The sequence below is a fragment of the Ursus americanus genome, chromosome 6 (assembly GCF_024610735.1).
Source record: "Ursus americanus isolate L20-20 chromosome 6, mUrsAme1.1.p, whole genome shotgun sequence".
Classification (NCBI taxonomy): domain Eukaryota; kingdom Metazoa; phylum Chordata; class Mammalia; order Carnivora; family Ursidae; genus Ursus; species Ursus americanus.
In genome coordinates this window covers 37,591,074-37,614,091 of record NC_142132.1, presented here as the reverse complement: position 1 = coordinate 37,614,091, position 23,018 = coordinate 37,591,074, and the positions used below count along the sequence as shown (strand labels likewise).

At 54.1% G+C, this 23,018-nt stretch overlaps 1 protein-coding gene across 3 annotated transcripts; it reads left to right on the top strand.

The window, feature by feature from the left end:
- The first annotated feature begins 2,489 nt into the window (after positions 1–2,489).
- CXCL12 (C-X-C motif chemokine ligand 12) lies at positions 2,490–17,512 on the top strand. 3 transcript variants are annotated; one of them, XM_045809928.2, is made up of 4 exons: positions 2,490–2,647; positions 6,737–6,854; positions 8,901–8,987; positions 14,298–17,512. In XM_045809928.2, the coding sequence occupies exons 1-4, from the start codon at positions 2,587–2,589 to the stop codon at positions 14,311–14,313; spliced, it is 282 nt and encodes a 93-aa protein (XP_045665884.1). In that variant the 5' UTR covers positions 2,490–2,586; the 3' UTR covers positions 14,314–17,512. The 3 variants fall into 3 exon arrangements, with proteins under 3 accessions (XP_045665884.1, XP_045665885.1, XP_087719046.1); XM_045809929.2 differs by lacking the exon at positions 14,298–17,512 and adding an exon at positions 11,618–14,291; XM_087862920.1 differs by lacking the exon at positions 14,298–17,512 and having other exon boundaries at positions 8,901–10,517.
- The last annotated feature ends 5,506 nt before the right edge of the window (positions 17,513–23,018 follow it).

The following is a 23,018-nucleotide window of genomic DNA, read 5'->3' as shown; positions in this document are numbered from 1 at the left end:
AGAACTCAGGCTAAAAGGCACAGTCTAGTAGCCCACCGCCCCCTAGAGCATTGGCCAGTGCGATTTTACATTCAGATAGCTTGCCAACTGAAAGACTGTGGAGATTTTGCCAAAAATGCAGATTCCTGGCATCCCTATTTAAAATCCTAATGCATTCCCCTTCCCTCTGCTCCATTTTCCCATAGCACCTAAGAATCTTCTATAGATTATGTGTTTATTGACTTACGTTTTCTGCCATTTTCCTCTCCTTTCCACTCCCCCCCCCATCTAAACTCCAGGACAGGAGGTTTGGGGTTCTTTCTTTCTTTCTTTCTTTCTTTCTTTCTTTCTTTCTTTTCTTCCTTTACTAAAGTACTTCAAATACTTAGTGTCTAGCACATAGTAGGTGCTCAATAAGTATTTTAATAAATGAATGGAGGAAGCAGGGGGCTCTGATGCGTCCCACACTGATGTCCTGGGGTGGCAGGGCCCAGCCAGGCAGGAGGCCTCGGTTCTCCTTTGCCCCAGCCCACGGGGACCCCTTCAGGGACTCCCTCAGCTGCAGGACAAAACCCGATTTGAGTCGGAGAAGAAGTGAGTGAGAAACTGGCATTTGCTTCAGCAGGATTTGCAGGGAAGGGTTTAGGTGGCTCTCGCCAGGGTCCGGGTTCCAGGCTCCAAGTCATGCCAACTCCTGGCTTCTTACTTTACCACTGAGCACCGCAGCTTTACCCTGCCGCGCAGGGATCAGGGGAGGGCATGAGCCTTGGTCCACCCAGACTGGGGGGCGGAGGGGTGGGGGAAAGCAGGGGTGGGATGGGGGGAGACTTTGCCACCAGAGGGCGCCCGAGCTCAGTCGGCGAGCTCTTCCTCGTTTGAGGCCGGCCAAGGCTCATTAGTTGAGCGATTACCCACCCCGCTCTCCCGAAAAGAGGTGGGGGCTGAGGAATGCCTGAGGACTGTATTCCCCACTGCATTGTTACTTCTTTAATGGCAAGGACCAAGCCCGTGCGTTTGCCGGCTTTACGCCCAGTACCCAGAAGTGAGCTCTGTCTGGAGTGAATGAATGAAGAAATGTTAAGTTCACAGTGCATCTAATTGGGCGTGAAAGTAGTTTTGGAAAAAAAGACACAAAAGACACCCATCCTCACGACCTGCGTGCCAGAGCTCTTGCAGCCTTCTCCTGACCGCCCCCTCCTGTGGCCCCTGGCTGCAGCTGCTGAGCCAGGCCCCGCGGGCCCGCCCATTCCCCCTAAGGTCCGGACTACTGGACTTTCCAGGTACAGAGAAATGTCCCCACCGCGCGCTCCTTGGATGGTGCCAGGGATAGAATTCACTCCGCTATGGCTACTCCAGTAAGGGCAAGAGGAGGTGGCTGGAGCATCCTGTGGTCACTAGTGAGGCCCCAAAACGTGCTCCTCTCACCCCTGCGCCTCCTGGGCCTTCTGCTTGCACCCCTCCCTGCTAGGCCATCTCGGGGTGTTCAGGTTGGGGCACAGCCTGCCATGAGTTCAGACACCGCCCAGGGACGACTCGTTTTCTGGACCAGAAAGGTCGATGCCAGGGAGTACTGTCCTGAGAAGGGAGGAGGGAAGAGAGGGAGTTCTCTCAACACTTTGGGTCGCACAAGGCATTCATCGGGAGAAGGAGAAAATGCTGTTTAAACAATTATTCTAGCTTCCATTTATTGAGTACTGAATATGTGCCAGACTCAATGGTGAGCACTCCACGGCGGAGAGAGGAGTCTCAATCATCTCTGCCAGTAACACTCGGCGGGGTGGGAACTGTGGTCAGCCCATTTCACAGTTGAGAGAACAGAGGCACAGCGAGCCAAGTACATTCACGCTTACTTAGAACTCAGGTTAAATACACCGCGTCGCAGAGCGGACTGATTTTGTTTCCTGTCGGCGACACAGCATTCTATTTTAAAGTCGCAGTTTTACAGGAGAGAAAACTGAGGCTTGGCTACTAAGTGATAGCGTTGGCTTGGATTGGGATTCGCTCGTTCTGCAAAGACTGGTCTCCTTCCCTTAGGCCGAGTTTGCCGGGCCACAAGGCAACGAGCCCGGGGCCGGTGGCCACCTCCAGGGTCTAGATCCAAAAACGGGACGCTTTTAGCTACCTCGGGCCTCGCCGGCACACATCGGCTTGTTTATCATTGGTCCTATTTCAGTTCCCGTCTCTGGGACTCCATGTGTCCACCTGCTAAGTGGGCACAATAACTAGCCTTTAGCCCAGGCTCACCCCGCGGCTGGGTTCCCGCGCGGCTGGGTTCCCTCGCGGCAGGTTGAGCCTGACCGAGCAGGGCCCCGCGTAACCGGAGAAGGTCAGAGGCCCGAGCGCACCGCAGCCCCGGAGCGCCCCGGGCACGGAGGGGGCGGAGAGGTGACAGGAGGGGCTGCCGTGTGGGAGGGGGACGCGCGCCCGAGCCCCCCAATGCCGCCGGGCAGCTGCTCCGGGCCCGCCCCTCGCCGCGCGCCCCGCCCCGCCCCGCCCCGCTCGCGCCTCTAAAGTGCCCGGCGCGCGCCTCCCGCCGCCGCACTTTCACTCTCCAACGCCGCGTTCGCTCCGCGTCCCTTCTGAGTCCGCCAGCTGCCCCCCGGTGCCATGAATGTCAAGGTCGTCGTCGTGCTGGCCATCGTGCTGGTCGCGCTGTGCCTCAGCGACGGTGAGTGCGCTCGGCGGCGGAGGCGTGGGCGCCGGGCGCCGGGCTCCGTGCGGGGCCGCGGCTCCTCTGCCCGCGCCCGCGCTGCCCCGAGTGAACCCAGTTCGCGCCGCTTTGCACAGGGGAGGTCGAGGCAGTCCCTTTCGCGGGGCGCGCTCCCTCAAGGTGCGGCGCTCGAAGCCCCAAGCGTAGCAGCAAGCGTAGTAGCCACCACCCGCGCTGAAGCTTCGCGCTCCGCAGCCGGGCTCGGGTCCGGGGCGGTGGGCGGCCGCCAGACTCGGGTCCGGCAGGATCCCTGGCTGCGAGCGCGCCAGAAGCGCGCGGGAGCAGAGCGGAGTCGGGGGCCGCGGGCGCCGGGGGTGGCGCTCCCACCCTCCCCCAGCCCGTGCCCTCCAGCTTGCGGCTCGGTTTCTCGAGGCGAAGGGACTCCGAGGCCCCGCTGCGCCGGGTGCGGGAGATGCGAGTGCGAGAGAGCGTTTCGCCAAGACTGTCTCGCGTCGCGACGCGCGGGTGGTGGTGGTGCGGTCGGGCGCTGCTGCGCCGCGTCCCCTCTAGGCGAGGCCGCCCCTCTCTCCGCACCCACCCTACCGAGGCTTAGCGGGCGAGCCAAACAGAGCAGCTGTCGGGTTTGCGCTGTCCGCCGGCCCGCGCTTCTGCACAGCTCCACGCTTCGCAGCGACGCGGCGAACCCTGGCGCGCGTCCAGCCTGCTTCCTGGCCTCTTCCCGGGGCCACCGAAGAGAGGCCCAGGGGCCGCCAGGGTCGCTCATGCCCCTCCCCTGCCCCCCAAACACACCTGCAGGCTGGCGCCTTTGTCGCCGGCCAAGCCATCGCTCTTACCCCAGAATGAGCGCGGCAGCAAAGTTCAATCGCCAAGGCCTTAGGCCACTGGGAAAGGTGGTGTCCTGTTTCACTGGGAGAGGGAGAGCGCTTTTTTTTTTCTTTTGAAGCTTAAGAGAAACCTCGCTGTCCTGTCACAAGACACCACTGCTGCAAACCAAAATAAACTGTTGTCTTTAAACACACAAAACAAGCCATGTTAGCCAGGCCACGCTGTCCTTTCTTGGCTGCGAAGTTGCCAACAACCCTTGCAAAGGGCTGAAGGACGCTCGGAGCACTCTTGGAGCCACCGTGGTCCAGGCAGGGCCTGAGTGAGCCCCGGCAGCCCTAGGCTGGCTTCCAGCCTCCGGCCCTCGTCTGCATCCTCGCAGGCAGTGGACTGGAAGCCAGCTTGGGTAAGGCGGGACATGAATGTGTCTGGGCCAGGCAGCAGGGCCTGGACTACCAGGGGCTCACAGCCGACTGCCTGGGGAGTGTTTTTTAAAAGTGTAGCAAGTTAAGGGGCACCTGGGTGGCTCTGCTGGTTGAACATCAGACTCTTGATCTCAGCTCAGGTCTTGATCTCAGGGCTGTGAGTTCGATCCCCGAGTGGGGGGGGAAATGTAGCAAGTTGCTGGGCAGAGCTGCAGAGGGACTAGATGGAAGGTAATTCGAATTTTACTGCCTAGCTGAAAAAGCGTGTGAGGTTGAGTCTCCCCACTGACCCCCCAGGTCATGGGGGACAGTCTGGTTTGAGCATGAACAATTGAGTGTCTGGTGAGTGTATACCTCGTACACCTCTCTAGGGAAATGGTGCTGCCCCCCCCCCATCTCAGGGGAGCTGCAGAAAGGGTGGGAATGCTGGGACCACCCAGGTCATTGAGTCCTAGGCATAGCTGACCTGGAAGGAGCACAGAGGGAATGGGGGTGTCATTAGCAGACTCATCCTAACCCTGGGAAGGGTTGGTTGCTTGCCTCTCTGAGTTGCCCTCTTGGCAGCCAAGTGGCCAGGACAGGATTCTGGCTCGAGGCCGGTCTGCTTCTCCTTGCATTCATAGGCTGGAATGTACTTTTTGACCTTCTGGAGCCTGTGTGCCCATACTGAGTTCCAAAGCTGCCCTTGGAGACACCCTTGTTCAGGGCCAGGCTCGGGCTCGGGCTCCTGCCCTCCTTCCACTGGCTGACCTCAGCCAAGCAGCTGGGGCCCTGCATGCGCTGGGCTTTCAGGGGTTACATCCAGGTTGGGCTCTTGGAACCAAGTTCACCAGCTCCCAACCCTGTAACATCTAGGCCAATCAGGTGTCTCGCCTACACAGAGTCACATCCGAACCAGTTGGAGAAGTTAGTAATACTCACAGAAAGCTGGAGGAGACGACAGAGGTGGACAGAGCACTGTGTCCTCTTGGTAAGAGCCCTTGGGGCTCTGTCACTTTAAAAAACCTGTTGAAATTCCCCACTTGACAGTCAGGCAATGGGGTCCTGGGAGCGGGAATAAGAATTGCCTTTGAAGGAAATGGATAATCCCAGGGGGTAGAGGGGGGAAAAGAAGAGAAGAGAAAGCCTGTGTTTTGAGCTCAGAATCAGCTCTGATTTCTGGCCTGATCTCCACTGCTTGGTAAGCAGAGCCAGAACTGCTTCCCCGACCCAGGAGAGCGGCAGCCCCCACCCGCCGAAGCACTCACACTGTGTACCTTTCAGCTTGCTGCCGAAGTAGGCTTGGGACCCGTCCTGTGTCACCGCCCAAGCCCAGTTCTGCTGGGCTACTGGTCCTCTCCTGGAGGACCCAGGAGAATTCCAGGGAACCTGGAGGCGGGCCACTCAGAGGGGAGACTTTCGGCTTTTCCTTTACCCAGACCACCCAGCCCCCAGCCCCCAAGCCCCAGCTGTGGGGTCCCTTTCCCAGGCGATCTGGTTACAGGGCGGTAAGGGCAGTGTGGTAGGAGCTTCCCCTGCAGGGACTGGGTGCCTTGGCTGAAGGCCAGGCCAGCAGAGACTTTCTGGAGTCACTTAGGTATACAGTGAAGGCTGCTCCCGGTGCTCTCCAGGACCCTGAGTCTGAGCAGCCTGAAGCCAGTCTTTCTCCTTGCCGGTTTTTAGGGAATCTCGTTTGACCCTAGGGGGCCGGGTGGTCTGCTTTTTCCCTGACTTGGTATGCAGGCCCTGCCATCTCTCAACTGAATGCAGCCTTTAGAAAAATGAAGAAGTCCCTTACTCACGAGGTTTCCTGCAGCTTCCCCAGCTCCCTTGCCCCAAAGTGCAGAACTTCAGGACCAGCAGGAGGCCTCTGGGAGCTCTGTAAACAGGCAAACTTTTTTTTTTTAACCTCTGGACTGAATATTCTCAGACATACATTTAATCCCTGATGAAAGGATCCACAAATTCAAATAATTTGGGGTATTAAGTAGGGCTTGGATAAAATCTGCCAAAAAAAAAAAAAAACCCGCGAAGATCCCAGCCCCTCAAGGCTTGCAATTCTAGACTTAGAGGGTGAGTGGTAGGTTCCGCAGGAGCCCTTTGCTTATTTAAACTAATGAGTGTCAATTATGGCATTTTGCAAATTGGTGAATTGGCAAACAAAGAGGTAATATAACCCAGGAGGCTGTGGCATCCCTGCACAACGAAAGCCACATTTGACTCGGCCCTGATAATCTCCCTGCCTTCAGGGGAGTGCTGGGGAGAAGGTGGGCCCTTGGCCTGCCCTCCCAGGTAGGAAGCCTGCCAGGATTCTTTTGTGGTTGCCTGGGTTTAAGGTGAATGTGGGGGGAGAAGACTGCAGGAGGGGGCAGGCAGCATTCTCCTGGGGAACTACAGTGGCTCCTGGGACAAGAGAGACCCTGGAGCCTCCTGCTTCCCCCTCCTCCTTCCCTGAGTAAGGAGGGCTTTCTTAGTGGGCCCTGGGGGAATTTATTTTGCAGACATTAACTGGGAACCCCAGTACCTTGGACTGAAACAGTTCTTTCCTGGGATTAATATATTTTATCCTGAGATGCCTGAGCGAGGGGCTTCTTCTTCTAATTCCCCAGTCTTCTAGGGTCCAGCTCTCTGCAGCTCCATTTGCCCTCTGCCCTATGGAAGCTGGGCCTGCCCCCTCCCCCAGAGCTCACTGTGCTGCCCGAGAGCTCTTAGCAAGGGTGCCCCCGTGACTCGTCCCACGGCTCTTGATCCTCAGCGTCATTCCACCACCTTACCCCTCAGCCATGGACCCAGACACACATGTATCCCCAGGGTCCGGCAGGATCATCACAAACTGCCCCATTCTCACTACCTCTTCTAGGAAAGCCGGTCAGCCTGAGCTACAGATGTCCTTGCCGATTCTTCGAGAGCCACGTTGCCAGAGCCAACGTCAAGCATCTCAAAATCCTCAACACTCCGAACTGTGCCCTTCAGATCGTGTAAGTCTGAACATCATCTTCAGGGGCGTTGCACCAGGGGCTGAGTAGCCCCTAACTCAAAACTTGTAAAAGCTAGAGAGTGGACACATGCCGGGCGGCCAGCCTTGACCTTGGCATAATTAGAGGAAGCTGTGATTACCAGGAGGCCTTTGGGTATGCCACCAGGCAGGAGTTTCAGAAGCCACTCTTACCCTAGGCACCCTGCTGTGCTCCTAGTTCTTGCCTCTTTTTTCCCCAAATTTCCTCCTTTTGCCCAGGGCCCAGGAGACGGCAGAATACAGTGGGTTGCCTGCAGACCAGAGAAACAGAGCTTCTGCTGCAGTCCTGTAAATTAGCCAGCCCTCTGCCGGTCACTGTGGTCTGTCCTGCCGGTTTCCAGGCCTCGGTGCTCTAAATCCATCCTTTATCACACAGCAGCATCTCACAAGACCCCAATTCAGGTTAAGTGGTCTCTAACCGTTGGGCAAAACTCAAACTTTTCAGCTCCCTTAACTGCTTTGACTCAAGCACAGCACAGAGTTTTTGTTTCTGCTGGTGTTGATGGCAACTGCTGATGTTTGATGTCATTCGTGTGGGAAACGAGACAAATGCAAATTACACCTAGAGAACACATGAAAACCCCTCGCCTGGGGGGCAGGAGGCTGGGTGAGGTTCAGCAGGAGAGCTGAGTGCACCCGAGCTTGCCCCCAGCGAGTGCAGTCAGTGTCTAGACGCAGGGGTGCTGAGGCTCAGGGTGTCTTGTAGGGAGCTCACCTCCTGAAAAGTCCCAGTGCTGAGAATGGGGTGGGGCCACAGCGGTGGGAATGAAAGCGGCAAGGGGAAACCTTTGCTCCCCAATACCAAGTGGTCTGAAGTTCGATTTTATCTTTTTTTTTTTTTTTTGCTAGCCTGGGCTGCCTTGAATGGGTTTGTCACTTACAGGATGTTGTAGGCCACTGGAACATGGATGTTTTTTTCACGGACTTTGCTTACAGTAAAATACTCTCTCTCCTTTGAGAAGTATCTTATCAGATATTGAATTTAGCTCCATAGACCTCTTTGCAGTTCTATGCAAAGATTATGCTGGGGCCCTTGCGAGGAATGCCCTTGAAGTGAAGGAAGCCAGATGTAATTTGTGGGTCTGGGCAGACACAGAATCACACCCTCCCTCTGTGCATGTCAGTCACTTTGCAGGCAGCCTCCCGTGGGTGTCCCCAAGCCACTGTGCCGGCCTGAGTTGTCCTCACACACCCATGAGTGGCTGGGCTGGGAGTCCTCAGGCTGCTGGAGGTTACTGGTACCCAGGGCTTTATGGAGGGGGACCCGGAGATAAGTCCAGTCTGCCGCCAGGAGGTGTCGGGTGGGGAGGTGTGAGTGGAGCCGAGAAGTGGGAGGAAGGTGCCGTGTGATTTTTTGAAAAACAAATGCAACCATGGAACATTCAGTGAACTTGTAAAATCTCCCTGGAAACCACTTTCTGGCAAATTACCTGCACGGTCCCTCCCTCACACCCTGTCACCTCTCTTCCCCAGACTTTCGCAGTACCTCTTTTTGAATCTCCTACTTCCAGGCTTGCTTTTAAGTCTGTCTCCCATGTACTTTCAAGATGATCCATCCAAATAAAAATCTGCCTTTGTCCCTCTCCGGCATAAGTCCCCATAATCGTGCAGAGAAAGTCCCACTCTTCTGCCCTGACATCTGGCCACCTCCTTCTCAGGCAGCCCACCTTCCTCCACATCCTCAGGGCACTTACCCCTTTGATGCCTTTGCTCTTGCTCCCCGCCCCCCACCACTTGCCCAGGGCCTCCGCATCCGTCAAAGGCCAACTCAGATGTTCCCTGGCGTCCGCTCTCCCTGTCCTCCCCTGTGAAGACACTGTCCCCTCCCCGGATCTCTGCAGTGGGACTGGGTTTCCCCGGCACACCTTGAGTTCCTCCTGAACCCGAGCCTGCCATGTGGGGCCCTGGTGCTCGCGAGGGCCCTGGCGTGGCCCATGAGCCAGTGCCCAGACCACGACAGCGCCTCCTTCTGTTCAGCTGCACACTGTCGCCTCTTCTGTTTTGGCAGGGCGAGGCTGAAGAGCAACAACAGACAAGTGTGCATTGACCCGAAGTTGAAGTGGATTCAGGAGTACCTGGAGAAAGCTTTAAACAAGTAAGCACAACAGCCAAAAAGGACTTTCCGCTAGATCCACTTGAGGAAATCTAACACCGTGTGGCAGATGGAAGGGCGAGGCGTGGGGGAGGAGGGCCCGGATGGGGAGGGCCAGGTGTGCCTGGGGGGTAGCACACGGACCTGGGAACGGGCTTGAGGTTTGCCCCGCATGTAGACAACCGCGTTTATAGCATCTGGTACGATCCTGCAGCTTCTATTCACCCGTGCCCAGACCCTTGTGCATTGGCTGTTTTATAACTGGGGTTTTTCTAAGAAATCCTGTTGTCCCATCAGCATTTCCCACTGCCAGCTCTCTCCCGACCATCACAATCCTCATCATTCCCCATTATCTTTTTTTAAATCCGTGATTACTTCAAGATCTGTATTTGGTTTGTTTTGGAGCTTTTCTTCCTTGCCCCCGGGGCATCTGGGCACAGTCAGGTGATGGCCAAGCATGGAGCTCAGAAAAGTGTCCTTCCTCCAGACTTGCTGGCTTGGAGGAAGGCTGTGGGCGGCCTCAGCAGGGGGTGCCCCTCCTAGAATGACACCTGCCAGTGTGATTCCACCACTCAGATACAGGCCAGTGCTAGGCCATGGCCACCGCCTCCACCTCCTCTTTCGAGCTCGGTGATTGGATCTGTGGGCTCCACGTAGAAGCTACTGTCACTGGGGACTGTGCTCAGAGACCCTCTCCCGGCCATTCCCAGGCCTCTCCCTGCCTCCAATAGCATGCTTTCCTCTTGCTTCTGCTTCTCATTTCTGTACATGCTCAGTGGGGAGAAGGGTGATTGGCAGGGCACTGCCCTGCAGCCTCCTCCTCCCTTTGCCCTCCTCTCCTGCTCAGGCCCTCTGTGAGAATCTTCTCCGGCCTTCTCCAGAGTGGAGCTGGCCCTCTCCTGGGGGGTGGGAGATGATATGTCTCCGCCTCCCCTCAAAAGGCCGGTCTTTGCAGAATCAAATGCAATTTTCAATCTGAGGACTTGTTTTGAGGAATTCGGTTTCTGTGATTGCCTCTGAGGCTTAGACAGGCCACGGAGGCTCTGCAAACTCTGAGGTCTCTGAAATCAGAAGCGGACAAAATAAATGAATAAATGAGCCTCTTGCCACTAACCCCTCCTCCTGAAACCACAGCAGGGTTTCAGTTTCCAATCAGAAACGTTGGCAAGGTGACATTTCCACGCATAAATGTGATCCACAGATGGGCCTGGTGGTATTTGTAACTTTTTCCAAGGCATTTTTTATATATTTTTTGTGCACATTTTTTTATGTTTCTTTAGAAAAATGTATTTCAGAATATATTTATAGCCGAACAATTCATATATTTGAAGTGGAGCCATATGAATGTCAGTAGGTCACATTTCTCTATTATCTTGAACTACTGGCAATTTGTAAAGAAATATATATGATCTCTAAATGTGATTACAGCTTTTTAATGTTAGCCACAGTGTATTTTTTCACTTGTACTAAAATTGTATCAAATGTGACATTATATGCACTAGCAATAAAATGCTAATTGTTTCATGGTATCAACCCCCTACCGTATGTGGGAATTTATTTACCCGAAGTAAATCCATCAGCCGTTAGACTTGGGGCTCAGATACATTTGTGGAGTTGATGAAGGTAAGGTGGCCTGCTGGTCAGGAGCCTTAGATCCTTCCTGCCGACTTAACTTGTGAGCGTGGGCCTTGCTCAGGAGCAGGTTAGAGCTGCAACCCAAGTTCTTGTGCCTTTTTTTTTTAACCCAATGGAAACAGCAGTGCTAGTTTTCTGAAGAATAATATTTGACTCACTAATTCCTCTTCCCCTTCCTCCTCTTCCTTGGTTCTCCTAACATCCCCACGTAATCTCCAGAGACTCAACTCTCATAATATCCAGCTTTCACATTTTCCCATGTAAAACTCCCATAATTCCAGGCCATGGTTAATAGCAAGCTTTCACAGGAACAGGTGGCCTTACCCCATAAATCATTAAATACCATTCAGCTTGAATCATTTTAATGTGACAATCATGAGCCAGTTGCTCTAATCAAATTCTGCTAACCAGCTCTCTCCCTTGCTCTCCAGAACAATCCCAGTCATTCCCAAGGGGTGTCCCCAGGCATCCAGAAAGGAGAGGGTGGGATCAGGCCTGCCTTCTTTCTCCTCTCCTGGATGGCTGCCTGAATGCAAAGCATGATTCGATTTGAAATGCAGGTATTTTTTTAAGCTAAAGCAGAGTTCATCTCTGCACTGAGAAGGAAGGAAGCAAAAGGAGATGGGATTGAGGTGAGTTAGAAGGCCAAGAGCAGCCTGGCCCTGGACGTGCCTTCACACCCTTTCAGATGTGAATGCCGTTCTGGGTTGGAAGCCTTAGGCGATAGCTGGACCCAGGGCCAGGCTGGCATATTGGCCGTGGCTATAACCAGTTCCCAGATGTTCTGGAAGGCCAGCTAACATTTTTCTTTGAATTGGGGAAAATGTCTGATTTATTTTGATGAAGTAGTGATGGATAGAGCTTTGCCCAGGGGCCTCTAGGCCTAAGACTTTAAACAGAGTTAAACAGATACCCAGGCCAGTGTTAAAAATTGTGCAGACTGAAACAGACCCCTGTGTATTTCAACATCATTAATGGTTCTACTAATTTTATCTAAGGGGGCGCAGAGAAGAAAAAATGGGGAAAAAAGAAAAGATAGGAAAAAAGAAGCGACAGAAGAAGAGAAAGGCTGCCCAGAAAAGGAAAAACTAGTTATCTGCCACTTCGAGATGGACCGCAGTGCACGCTGCTCTTGTCTCCCCCGGCGCTTTGTAAATTTGCTCTAACCCTCCTCCAGGGCAGACCCCCTGCCTTCTGCACAGGGGCTGAGACCTCCGTGGAGGGGCAGTGCTCCTGTGGCCACACTAGCTTCTGTATTTATGTGCATTTTCAGGCCCTCCCTGGTCTGCTAAGTTATGAAGAAAGTAGTTGTGCAGAGACTGGGGTTGCGGTCTGGGACGAGGAGACTATGCTCGGGACTCTGTCTAGAGTGGCCCAGGGTCTCTCCAGCATTGCCCTGGGCTGCCGAGCCTCCCACCCTGCCCTCTACTCCCTCTCTCAGAAGGGCCCGTGACCACTCGGGAGCCCACAAGTCTCCACACAGTCACAGTCTGCCTTCCTGCTGAGGCCAGGCTGTGGCTGCCCGGCCTGCACAGAGCCATCGCTAGCCCAGCAGTGGGAGCCTCAGCCAGCAAGGGACACGCGCTTCCTGCCCTCCCCTTGACCGCTGCCAGTGCCACCCGTCACTGCCTTCGTGGGGCAGCTGTGGCCATGCCTTTTGCAGGTGCTAATGACTCTTTTTCCCAAGGGCCTGCTGCCTGGCCCTCCACCCCTCTGCTGGCTGGGGTGGGGCTTGCCCAGCAGCCCCTCCCTAGGCCCCCAAGGCTGTGAGAGTGACTTTACCTCCGAGCAGGGGTGGTTTCTGCACACCAGGTGGGAAAAGTGGGTGGGAGCTCCACATTCCCAGCGAGCAGCTGTGGAAAATACTTCTCAGGGAGCCTCTGGGCCGGGCAATTCACTTTATAGATTCTTTAAACGGGTCCCTGACATGGAGGAACTGTGTGAAGGGCCTATCCCCACCCACCTTCTACTGGGAGAGGCTCAGTGACCCTGTGCGATTAGGTTCCAGGACATAGCTGCCTCAGTCCTCCTCGCTCATGGGAAATATCTGCTTAAAGTGAACATGGTGTTCTAGAAAGTTCTAGAACTTTCCTCATACCGCCCACAGATTTATGTCTAAGATTTCTTGCCAAGTCTCTCTAATTTGGACCAGAAGGAGGGGGATCACGTGGGAGAGCAAGGCCCTGATCTCAGCAGTACTTTGAAAAAGGAATATCTGGACTGTTCTCCCCATCCTCCTGTCCCTCATAAACACTCACCCTGCACCCTGAGCCCCTGGTCAAAATTCAGTATGTGGATTCAGAAAAATGAAGTGGTTGGAGGACAGAACAGGTGGGATCAGGAGAAGAAAATCCAAGGTCCCTGCCTGTCAGACTCACCTGGAGCACTGTGTTCCCTCATGCCTTAGTGCCCTCCTCTGGGACAGCGGCGTAGAGCATTGTGGGCATTCCTTTTCTCCATTAGAGAAGTGTCCTGCTAGGGCGCTGCAGCCACAGACCTGTTAGTCCCCATCGCTGTCCCTTTTATCTGGCTGACTCTGGGCCTGCGCCCACCTTGCCAGCCGGGGATAGCAGGCCTGCCCCCCCGCCCCGACCCCTCTCCACCCTCCCCGCCTCCGAAGGCGCTGGGGTGTTTGCTGGTCTGCCCAGGGCTGCAGTCCTCTGTGGAAGCCAGCAGCAGGCCCGGCCTGGGGGACCTTGGCTGGGGTAGTCCTCCTCTTACAAAAGCACCCCGGAGCCGGTCAGACCTGTGGCCCCATGCTCTCCATTCTTCGTACAGCAGCATCAGCACATCTCTGTGCCTAGAAAGGGGTGGCAGGTCCATTCTGGACACCATGGAGGGCTACTGGCCATCTAGCAACGGTGGGTCAAGCTATGGCAGCCCTGGGGTGACAGACTGCTTTCTGCAGTGCTCAGGGCAGCACTGCCTCCCACCCCAGCTGGGGGAGCTGGGGCTGCGGGGACCGAGACAGTGGGCCCCACATTAAGAAAAGCAAGCAAGCTCCAGTCCTGTGGGCCCTCACTGTATGGGACAAGCCAGTGCGGTGCCAGCCCCGCTGAAGACGGGGTGGCCGTGGAGGAGTGAAGAGCCGGCCTCCCTTCCGTTGTGGGTGGAAACTAGGCAGTGCTCCCTCAGTCGCGCCAAGTGAACGGTGCAGGGTCCCGGCGCTGCCCGGGGCCACCCCTGCCCTCCTGGCCAAGAGACCCCGGGGCCAGTCGGGAGGGCGGGGGGTCGACGGAGGTGGTTGGTGGTGCCAAGGCTTCCGGGGAGCAGGCAGCCTCCCCCGGGCTCGGTGAGAAGCGGGGCCGCCCTCGGGCAGGGGGCTGGTGGCCCTCCCTGTGTGCTGGGCTCCGGCGGGGTGCCCCGCCTGCCCTGTCGTGTGACCCCTGTGCCATCCTATCTGTCCGTGTGCCCTCGTTTATCTGCTGTGCCCCGTGCTGGCTGCGTCCGTCTGTCCTCTCCACTTTCCACCTTCCGTCCATCCCTCCGCTTCAGCCCCCGCTGCCTCTCTCACCACCCTCCCCCTTCCCAGGGCCTCGGAAGGGAGGCATACGCCGCCGACGACGTGGAAGTCAGGAGTTGGGGGCCCTGCCGCCACGGGGCTCGGTGTCTCAGGCGTGCGGCCTGGCCGCTGTGGGAACCCGCCTTAATGGTGTCTCCCTCTGTTCTTGTTAACAGGAGGTTCAAGCTGTGAGAGGCGCAGGTGGGGTCAGAAGCCTGAGGAAGCCTTACAGTAGGAGCCCGGGTCTGAAAGCAGTCTAGGAAGAGCCGGCAGCGGCTCCCCTGCACCCAGGCAGGGCCCAGTGCATTTCCCAGGGCTTCGTTTTGCACAGTTCGTCTTACTTTCACCATTTGATTATGTAGCAAAATATATGGTGTTTATTCTTCATTTAGTTTGATTATCCAATGTCACTGGTGACAGATAGGAACTTAGACTAAGGCCGTTATTTTACTTGCTTTCTTATAATATCTTTCCCATGGAGCCGCTCGCCTGGCCAGAGGTCCCTAAGTGTTGGATCTCCCTGAGCTGTGCAGGCTGGGACCCCCGACCATCCTGTCCCAGGATGGAGAGCCACCTGGAGGTATCAGAGCCAGTCGGCCTGGGCAAACCCTAGTGAAGGCTTCCCCGTGCAGGGGGGGAGGAGGGTTAGGTTTAGAGGGCCAGGCAGGAGCCTCACCCTTCCCCAGACTGAGAGCTGGAGTCTTCCCCTTCGGTGACAATCCCAGAGCTTCCCCGAGCTGAGGCAGGCAGGAGTGCGAGGCCAGGGTAGGGGGAGATGCGCCCCTCATCCTGAGCTCTTCTCTACATCCCATCACGTTCTTCTCATCATTCTCTCTCTCATCCATCATCATCATGTGTATCCAAGACTGTCTCCATCACCCCGGAAAAAGACTCTCTCAAGACCAAAGCTTTAATTTAAACTGGGCACCAAGAAGCAAATCAAAATGTCTCGTGTTACCCGGTTCTGAAAACACTGTGCACATCTGTGTCTTGTTCGAAATATTGTCTGTTGTCCAATCCTGTGTTCTTGTTCAAAGCCAATGTCCTCCATGCATGCACTGTCAGCTCCTCGTATGCAAAGGCTCGGAGTCGGAAGATGTCTTTTGACCAGGTTTCTGGTGGGGGCTGTGAGCCTCTTGGGTGGACACCCTGGGTTTCTCTACTGATCACAAACCCAGGTTGGATCCACAGAGCCCAAGGGAATTCGGTTTGCAGCAGTGTTGACCCGTGAGGACGCCAGCCCTTCATGCTTCCACAGTTGTCAATATCTCAGAAGCATGGAGAGTCTTGTCTCCCTTGCCAGCGCGTGATTGTTTTGGCAATCACATGGAAAGAATCCTCCATTCTTTTTTGGTTTTTGAAAACCTGATCCACAAAATAATGAGTCCTGGATGTGAAGATTCTTTCCCAGTTAAACTCTAACCTCATCTTTTTCCCCACTTGGCAATCCCATCATCTGCTACCTTGTACAGTGGCCTCTGGACTTGGCTTCCAGAAGTCCAGCAGGGCATTCCTCTTAAAAAAGGGGATGTTTAGGAAAGTAGGTTAAAACCCTGACATGTAGAGTTGCATTAAACAATTTAAAAATATCACTTTTTGAACAGGTAAACACTTGATGGGGTTTTGCTGCTTGTGCTTTGTTTTACATTTTGTCTCACTAATACTTTGCCCCTTTGGTTAAATAGCCCAGGAAAAAATTTTAAATTAAGAAAGCTGAAAAAAAAAGAAGGGCAAAACTAGAAGATGTATCCACTGACAGGACACTGTAAATAACATGCAGAAAGTATATTATAGTAAAATAATCTTGAATTGTAGGTGGTTTTAGATGTAATAATCTTTGGGTTATCAGTAACATTAAGCATTTCCATAAAGATTCACTTTATACGATCTTCATGGTAGAAAGCTAATCCATCAGCCAAACAAAAATTTGTATCTTCAAATCAGCTATGTTATATTGAATAAAATAGAATACAGGGGCCTTTATTAGTTATAAGGAATACGGAACTGGTCTCAGGACCCTCTTTTGAAATTAACCTGTCACTGCAGGTCTCCTGAACTATATTATACGTGAAATGATCAAATTTTCAGTGGGACGGGCATTTTCTAAGTAATCCAAGATATCTAAAACGCTCATGGAAAATTTGGACCCCTTCTCCCTGGGAATCCGTGAACCAGAACCATTATTAAATCTGTTACTTCCAGAAAAACATGGCCCTAAATCTTGACTATAGTCAAATAAAGAATCATTCCTTTCTCCCCAATAGAGGGAAAAATAGATAAGAGTAGAAACTGCGGGGAAAGTTATCTGCCTAACAATTGTCCTACTCACAATCTGCTTCTACCAGAGACTGCCTGGCGAAAGGGAATATGCATTTAAATAGTCTATTTGCAAAGGAAAAGGCTTTCCCGGCCCCTTTTTGCTTTAAAAATACAAGTCAAGTGCATCCGCTGATTAGGGGTCACCCCGCTGCTCCTTCTTGTCCAGTGCTGCTGCCCCTGACCTTCCCTTGGGCTCCTTGTAACTTCCAGGGCAGTGCTCCCCTGCCAGCCTTTGCATCAGGACCCAGGCCGCTGTGGGGCCGGGGTGGGCCGGGGACTTGCGGGAGCGCTGCGTGTTTGTATCCGAATCTGCGCCAAGTGTTGTGTGTACTGTTCTTTGTCCAGCGCTGGCCAGGTGCTGAGACCCCAGCGAGGAGGCTCAGGAGGGGGACCCTCTGCGTGTGGGCCTGTCCTCCAGAGAAAGGAGGTTCAGCTTGGAGCAGAGGGGCCTGAATAGCAAAAGGTTACAGTCCCCGCCCCCACCCCCACCCCCCGCCAGCTTTGTGAAGTCCAGAGAACTTCTAAGCTTCTTCATTGGATCCGATTTGACCTTCCTTTTCTGACCACTGCCTGATGTTATGGCCATGGGCTCCCCCCACCGGAAGTTTATCACCCCCACCCCAGGCAGCGCACCTTTCTGCAGCCAGGTGAGAACTGTGGGGTCCCTGTATGCATCCTTCCTGACCCATTCCGAGGGACCCCCATCCCTGGGAAATGCTGTCTAGAAACCGTCAAGTCCCCTGAGCAGACCACTGACTTGGCCAAGTTGAAAAAACCTCCCAGGCTACTTGTGTGTCAGTAACCTCGCTGGCTTCTCAGTCTCTGGGCAGTGATGGGTTCAGTGTTAAATGTGATGAATACTGTATTTTGTGTTGTTTAAATACATCTCCCAGATAATGTGAAAATGGTCCAGGAGAAGGCAGCTTCCTGTATGCGGTGTGCTTTTTTTTTCTTTTTTTTTTTAACAAATAACTCCTTTTGAGAAACAACCATTTCTCCTTTGAAGTCATATCAATGAAAAGATGTGTATGCACTTACAATTTTCCTAATAAAGACATGTATTCAAATGTAACAGCCAAAAGTTTGAAATCAGTGTTGCCACTCGAAATTTTCCAAGCTTGGTTTTTCTTCCTCCAACCCAACCCAGGGGTCGTGTAATCCTAGCTGCTCTGGTTAGTGGAAAACAGGCCCTTGCAATCACGCTAATCTTAAGGGAGAAATCTGGGGGCATGCTTGCCTTTCCTAGTCAACTGATCCGTAGCAGCGGGAAAGGCACTCTCTTTTCTCTGAATGTCCTTGGTTTTGCTGGAATCCCTTCTTAAAGGCAAGCCAGTCCTCTACTCCAGAAGGGGTGGTTTTGTGCAAGGGCCCACATAGTTGCCTGTCAGCTGTGGGGAAGGAAGCCTCCATTTGGTACTTCCCCGGCGTAGTGGAAGACAACAGCAGCCCGTCCCTGAAGGCGCGGTCAAGGACCCAGCACGGTGAGCGTATTTTCTGTCCTGTGTTGGGGCCTTCTGGAAACTTGCTAAATCTCTCAACAGCTGCCCGCCAGCACTGCCCTGGATACTTGACCAGGTGGTGAGCCCGATAGGGTTCTTTCCTCATAGAGGTCAGCCTGTCACACTTTCTCTTGCATTCTTTCTGGTCCACAGTCAACCGCACTGGAAAGGAGGGGCCAGTACAGAAGCCCCAAATGTCCGAGTCCAGATTGCTCTGTCCTCCAGACCCTCTTGCCCATTGGCCCAGACATGACCACATTACCCCTGTGCTCTGAACATGGCAAGAGACAGCACGGTGCCCTGGGGTGAGCACAGATGTGCACATTAGCAAAGCAGTGCTCGGATCCTGGTCCTCTCTCTGCTCACTCGATGACTCGAGACACACCACTTGCCCTGAGTCCCAGCCTCCGCAGCTGTAACCCAGAAGGTTAGCATCCCCAGGATGCTGAAGATATGTTTCACTCCCTCTCCCCACCTGCTGTTTCCTGGGGTCCACCTGCCTCTCCTTAGGCCTCAGCAGTGTTCAGATACCTGGAGCTAGAGGTGATCTTGAAAGGCGAGCAGGTGGGGAGAAGCCTCTTGGTTGGTCTTGTAGGTTCCCTGAGCACCTGTGCGTGCTGGTTCCAGCACACCCCACCACTTGTGGCACCAGGAACCAACACCCTCTGTTAAGTACCAAGTATTCAGAATGATGTTGACTCTTAAGAAAAATGTGGCGTAAAAAAAAGAAAAAGGCCATGGCCTCCCATACTTCACAGGGCTGCTGGCCCCCTGCAGTCGGCCGACAACAGCTGCACCAGGCCCCGGAGTAGGCAGTTTGGATGCTGTGGGGAGCAGGACGGCCTGCTCCCTGAGTTCCTGGAACCTGCAGTCCGAGGGACTGATTTGCGACTACATGAGCCTTTGGTAAATGGGGCTTCAGTGGCACTCCAAGGAAGGACCATTTAAGCTTGTGCTTGCTGCCATATTGGGATTGACAAAGGACCCAGAGGCAGGGGCGCCTGGGTGGCACAGCGGTTAAGCGTCTGCCTTCGGCTCAGGGCGTGATCCCGGCGTTATGGGATCGAGCCCCACATCAGGCTCTTCTGCTATGAGCCTGCTTCTTCCTCTCCCACTCCCCCTGCTTGTGTTCCCTCTCTCGCTGGCTGTCTCTCTCTCTGTCGAATAAATAAATAAAATCTTAAAAAAAAAAAAAAAAAGGACCCAGAGGCATCCCCTAAGCCCCTCCCACAAAAGGTGCCCAGATTCTGTTCAGGGCCTAGGCTCTTGTCCATCCTTGAGGCACGCACCAGCACCAACCCAACTTGCCTGCATCCCTTGTGGTGAGGTGACCACCAGCCTGTGGAGAGCTCCCCGGAGGACAACCTGGGAAAACGGAGTTCCGGGGGAGGGGCCGTATGGAGTCCTGGTGGGGGTGCGGGGAGCCGTGTTCCCAGTGCCTCAAAAAGGTCTCGTCCTGGTGGGTGTTTAGCAGACATCTGACGTGTGAGCCGGCGGTGAGGTTGGCAGCCTCCGGCCACGCCACAAGCCACCCCCCCCACCCCGGCGTTCCAACCTGGGCCTGGAGCTACTCTCGGTTTCAAGCAGGTTGCTCTGCTAAGTTTTCAGGAGCCAACACTCATTTTAGAACAGATGAGTTGCAGCTACCTCTTGGCGCAGGAAACCAAACAGAAACCAAGCAGAGTGCTATTCGATACTTCCTTCTCTCCCTTTACCGTTTCATCCTCCCCTCCGCACCCCGCGGATGGTCTGGCTTCTAAGACAGAAGGAAAGGCAACGATAAGACAAGGAATTCCTGAGCTCCACCACTAGTCCACCGCCACCGCTCTCGCCGGGCAGGAAGCACCTGTTCCCTTGCCGTCCTACACCTGGCCCCGGAGCCCAGCTTCTCACCTGCCCAAGGACGCCTCTCCTGACCCCCCTCACCTGCACCATCAGTCTTTCACTCTACCTCCACACACCAACGTGCTCTTATATCTCCCACCAGAAATGAAATGAAGCGAAAATAAAACCAACCCCGACGTGGTATTCTCCCAGCCCTTTGTCCCGTGCGGCGTCTGCACTACTCTGCTTCTCGTCACACGCAAGTCCTCACTAGGGTGGTTTGTGTTTCCCGTGTCCACTTTCTCTCCTCCTGTCTCTCTTCTGTTCCTTGAGAAACCCACTCCGAGCTAGAATTTTGACCCTACCACTCACTCCGTGAGACCTGCTCTTTGTCAATGTTGTCACTGAGCCGTCGGGACATGCAGTGATCAGTTACCAATTCTCAGCTTCCTTGGTGTCTCGGCAAACTTGAAAACACTGGTCGCCATCCTTGAAACATGCCCTCTGGCTGGCTCTCAGGAGACCATTCCTCATTGTTTCTTCAACTTCATACCTTCTCATTTTTTTTTCAGTGTCGTCCTCATCCTCCAGACATCTAAACACGAGGATACCCCTCAGTCAGTCCTCCGATGTTCTGTGTTCATACCAGGTGACCTCATTCACTCCCCTGGCCTTGGACACCGTGCAAAGGCTAAGGAACCCAGACCCATCTCTCTCCTGGGCTCCGGGCTTGGACACCCCCTCCTCCTCTGAAAGTGATCATTTGCAAAAGGGAACTTCTGTTTTCTATATTTCCCCCAACCTGCTCATCCCCATTTCTGTAAATAACAACTCCATTCCTTCCAGTTGCTCAGGCCAAAACATATAGCCATCTTTGATTTATTTTATTCCCTCACAACCCTGAGCTACACCATTAAGAAACCCAATTAGTTAACCTTCAAAATATACCCAGAATCCAATCACTTTTCACTGCTGCCATTTTGGTCTAAACCCCACTGCAGTGTCCTCTCGAAGCAGCAAGAGTGGCCTGCTGAGCCATCTGGCCATGCCGCCCCTACTCAGACCCTCCAGTTTTTAACTGATGGAGGTTTATACCCACTGGTACCTGTCACCTCTCTGACCTCACCCCTCTCTCTGCTCCAGCCACAAGTGGCTCCCTCGCCCTTGAACAGGCCAAGACTGCCCCTGGCCGGGGACATTTGTGCTGGGTAGCCTCTGCCCAGATACCACATGGCTCCCTCCCTCCCTTCATTCAGTCTCTGTTGACCATCACCTTGTCAGGAGAGCTGTTGCAGACTCCCCCAGCCTACGGCCCTTCCCCAATGTGCGGCCCCCTTATCCCTCTTGGCCCCCCACCCCAGGCACAGCCCCTTCTGCCCGTTACCTGTACCCTACCTGCTTCACATGAGAAGGTTCATCCCACATGGGAAGAGAGGGGCTTGGTCTGTTTTGCTCACTTCGTGGCTGGTACCTAGAAGATGCTAAAGAAATATTTTTGGAATGACTGCCTGATAAATCAACAGAGGTTAACGCATTGGAATCTTCCTTCCCACATCTCTGAAATGAAGATAGCATGACTCACCTCACAAGGTCGCGTGTTCATTTCCACACTCAAGGGCACACCGTGAAGTCATCATTTAGCACCAAATTCACCTCACTCCACTGTGCACATATGGGTGGTCACACACACACCTTGCCTCTTGTCTAGAGTCCCCTGTGCCTGAGCCTTCCCCCCGAAGTCCCCAGAGCACGAAAAACCATAGTGGTTCATTTCCTGTGACCAAGATTGAAGAATCACCCCTGTCCCCAGGGGCACCTCCTTTTGAGGGCTCCTCTCTCCTGTGGGGACTTGCACACATTTCCTGTGCAGACTGTAGGGGTGTCAGCCCTCGCCTGGTGTCCATCAGGCCTGGGCTTTGCAGCCAGGGCCCAGGAGGAGGGCAGCTACCACTGGTCCAGTGTCCAGGGACGGGACCTCTCCTGCGAGGGCTTCATCCCAGGCCTGATTTAGGTCAGTGGGTGGAGGGCCAGCCCCCTGGGGAGGAGGTCAGGGAAAGAGCCGAGGACTCAGGAAAGGCTGGTGACAGCAAGGCAGTGTTCCACTCCCTCAGACAGCAGCCCGACTCTGCAACCCAGCTGGGGACGTTGTTCAGGAGGAGGAGTGACCAGTCTTGGTCAGTCTGGAAGGCCCCAGATGCAGCCACAGGCTCACCTTGTCCTGGCCTCTTCCAGGCATTTCCCTGAACATCAGCCCAGGTCACATGGGCTTGTAGGCCGTGAGGAAACAATCATTTGGGGGCATTCCTGAGCTCCGGGGGAGGCGGCTCTCCATCCAGCCGCTGTGGGAACCCTCAACCGCCATGTCCAAACCTTGGCACCTGGGAATGAGGCCTGCCAGGGACCAGCTCTTTCCAGTTCTCCCTCTGTGTGGGCCTGCCCTATGCTCAGGCAGCCAAGGGGAACTGGAGGCTAATGCATTCACTGGGCTTCTCCTTAAGCATGCAGGACAGAGCTCCCAGGGAGGACAAACACACACCTTGGTCAGGTGCTTTCCATCCAGCTGACATTTCAGGAGCAGCCTCTGTAGCCTCCAGTCTACAGAGGTGTTTTTCAGATGCCTCCTTCTTCCGTGTTCCCCACAATCCCACGAGATAACAGCCCTCTCCCGTGTGATGGACACAGAGACGGAAGTCCAGAGCGGCCATGGGATCCCCACATCTCAAGGCTGGGACGACGAAGGCTGGACTGATCCTGGGCTCTTTGGATCCAGTGGACCTGGCAACCCCTTCCTGCAGTTTGCAAAGCTCCCCAGGCAGAGGTGGGGGATGGGGGGCTGCTGGGCTCAGGTTGGGGTCTGCCCTGTATGGTTCAAGGGTATGTCCGGAGCTTAAATGAGAGTCTGTCTGGAGGAAACGCTCAGCAAGCTCAGGCTGTGAAATCAGTATAAACTGTCAGAAGCAGCAATTTTTTAAAAAGTGAAATAGCAGCAAATAATAAAGAAAGAAGAGACCAGTATGGAAAACATTGGCATATGTCACACCTACTAGAACAATTTGCACACGTGTGTGTGTGCACATGTGTGTCCTATAATGTCAAATGCAATTTTTCTTGTGGACTATCCTCATAAAATGTGTTGCTCTTATGCACAGAAAACCTGACGATGAACATGGCTTGCCTCCCGGAGTAGAAGAAAAGAAGTTAGGAAAGGACACTAGATTTCTTTGATTTAATAAGAGTTTTTAAAAAATGCGAATG